A 2,237-nucleotide genomic window follows, 5' to 3' on the forward strand; every position below is an offset into this window, starting at 1 on the left:
CACACACACACACACACACACACACACACACACACACACACACACACACACACACACAGAGACACACACACACACACACACACACACACACAGAGCGTTTCAAATCACTCAAACTTCATGCTTTTTCAGAAATATCACATTTACGTGATCTCTTTCGATACTTACAAATAAGAAACTATATTACAAATCATAAGGAAAGGGAGATATTTAAAATGTGGAACAGTTTTTCATTGATATAAAGAAACAACACCCATTACATAAAAGACATGTGTCGCACATATACAGCCAGTGTTGGGTCTAACTAGTTACCAAGTACTTTAATGACTCTTGCCTTGAAATACAATGCAATAGTGGATTTAACATAAAAAGCCTAACCTTAAAATGCATGCTTTTTATGTCCCCTCCTCACTTTAAATACTTTGGTGAGCAGAACATTGGCAACACTTTAGTGTCCAGTTCTCACTATTAACATGCATGAATATTACTGGGATATTGGCTGTTTATTATTACTTAAGAAGCACATATTAATGTCTTACTCTGCAAGAACTTATTCTAAATCCTTAATCCTACCCAGTTCTTAAACTACTTTATTAAGCATTAATAAACAGTAATTAGGAGTATATTGAGGCAAAAGTCATAAGTGAGACACTAATCTAAAGCGTACCTGAATAATTGATGTAGTTATCTGTTATTTATTTGAAAGAATTAAAATAATAGTTTCATGTCTATCCTCGTATCATTCGTTAACTTTGATATAGGATTTAGAAAGTAATTAGTATTAAGTAATTGAAGTAAAAAAAAAAGAAAAAAAAAGGTTGAAATATCACATTTTCTTCCATGTTTTAATTTTAACAATAAAAATCAAGCAGCACAATTTTTATATTTTTAAAAGATTAATTTAAAATGCCAATGTTTTATGCCTTAATTTGATTAGCACCGTTTTTGATAATACATGTGTATTAAATCACACACAAACGGACAACAAATCATTCCTGGAAAAATTTAACATTTCATAGTGCCCTATTATTGTAAAAAAAAATAATGTAATAAATTATTATATTGTCTACGTTTTCTGAATTTAATTGATTAAACATGCTTTTTAGTTATAAAAGGTAATAAAACAGAATTTAAGGGGGAAAACTAATTAATAAACAGATTAATTTAATTATTGTCAAACTGTATGTTTCAGGATTTCAATTAATTAGACATGCTTTTTAATTGCTACATTAGAATGAAAAGTTAAAACAGAAAAAAAACAGAATTTAGGGAAAAATAAATTCAATACAGAATGGATTTCATAGGGTCCTAAAATTTTGTTTTTATTAGACTTTTAATAAACTTTTAAAATTCTATACGTTTCATGATTTATAATTACTGACATGCTTTTTGATGACCAAACTGTAGTTTAACCATTAAAACAGAACGCAGACAAATTAAAATGAAAAAACAAAACAAAACATGGAATCCAGAAAAATTCAAATAAATAAATAAATACATTTTAGGGAAAAAATAAAACAGATTTCTTTGAAAAATTAAAAATGTTACGCTTGTTAAACATTCTTTGTGTCAAATGATTGTAAAGTTGATTAAGTTTCATGATTTCTGTTAATTAGATGTGCTTTCTTCTAACTAAAGAAAAAATGTAAACGGGAAAAATAGAATCCAGAAAAATTATAATTATAAATATTTTGAAAAATCCACGCAGAAACTGATTTTTGGCCATAACCTGTTTGAGGATTTTGGAGTGATGCTCTACACTACCCATAATAGTGGCTGTAAAACCACAACGAAGAGGTTTATTAGGCTCGTGAGTGGCATAACATGAGTTAATATGGGATGCTTGAGTGTTACAGAATAAACGACAGTAGTCATGCTTTCTGACACAACAATACTGCTCTGATACTTTTAAAACTGGTTCTGTTCAAGGCTTAAAGGTCAATACTGAAGAGTTCACTTTGAGCTCGCTATGAAAACATGAAAGTGATGAGCACTACATAGAACTTAGTCATAAAACTGCATCTGGATACACACGAGAGCTTCACAACCCAGTTCTGCTGGAGTTGCTGGAATGTGTAAGGTGACAGGAAGTACCTCTTTCTCCTTCCTGTCCAGAGCCTCTCTCTCTGTCTGCAGCTGTGCTTCCAGTGTGACGTCTGCTCTGCCTGCCATAGACACATGCTGGACCTCTTCAACCTGCACACACAACACACACGTGAAACACACACACACACACACAC

General features: G+C 31.5%; 1 protein-coding gene across 1 annotated transcript in view; it reads right to left on the reverse strand.

The window, feature by feature from the left end:
• LOC107573378 (A-kinase anchor protein 9-like) overlaps positions 1–2,237 on the reverse strand; it is a gene marked incomplete at its 3' end in the record, with an annotated part of 37,934 nt that overhangs the window by 6,203 nt on the left and 29,494 nt on the right. Inside the window, exon 9 of the mRNA XM_016259811.1 lies at positions 2,092–2,193. Within this exon, the coding sequence (XP_016115297.1) occupies positions 2,092–2,193 (102 nt within the window). The remainder of the gene's footprint in view (positions 1–2,091; positions 2,194–2,237) is intronic.

Source organism: Sinocyclocheilus grahami, unplaced genomic scaffold, assembly GCF_001515645.1.
Source record: "Sinocyclocheilus grahami isolate Dianchi unplaced genomic scaffold, SAMN03320097.WGS_v1.1 scaffold1925.1, whole genome shotgun sequence".
Taxonomy (NCBI): domain Eukaryota; kingdom Metazoa; phylum Chordata; class Actinopteri; order Cypriniformes; family Cyprinidae; genus Sinocyclocheilus; species Sinocyclocheilus grahami.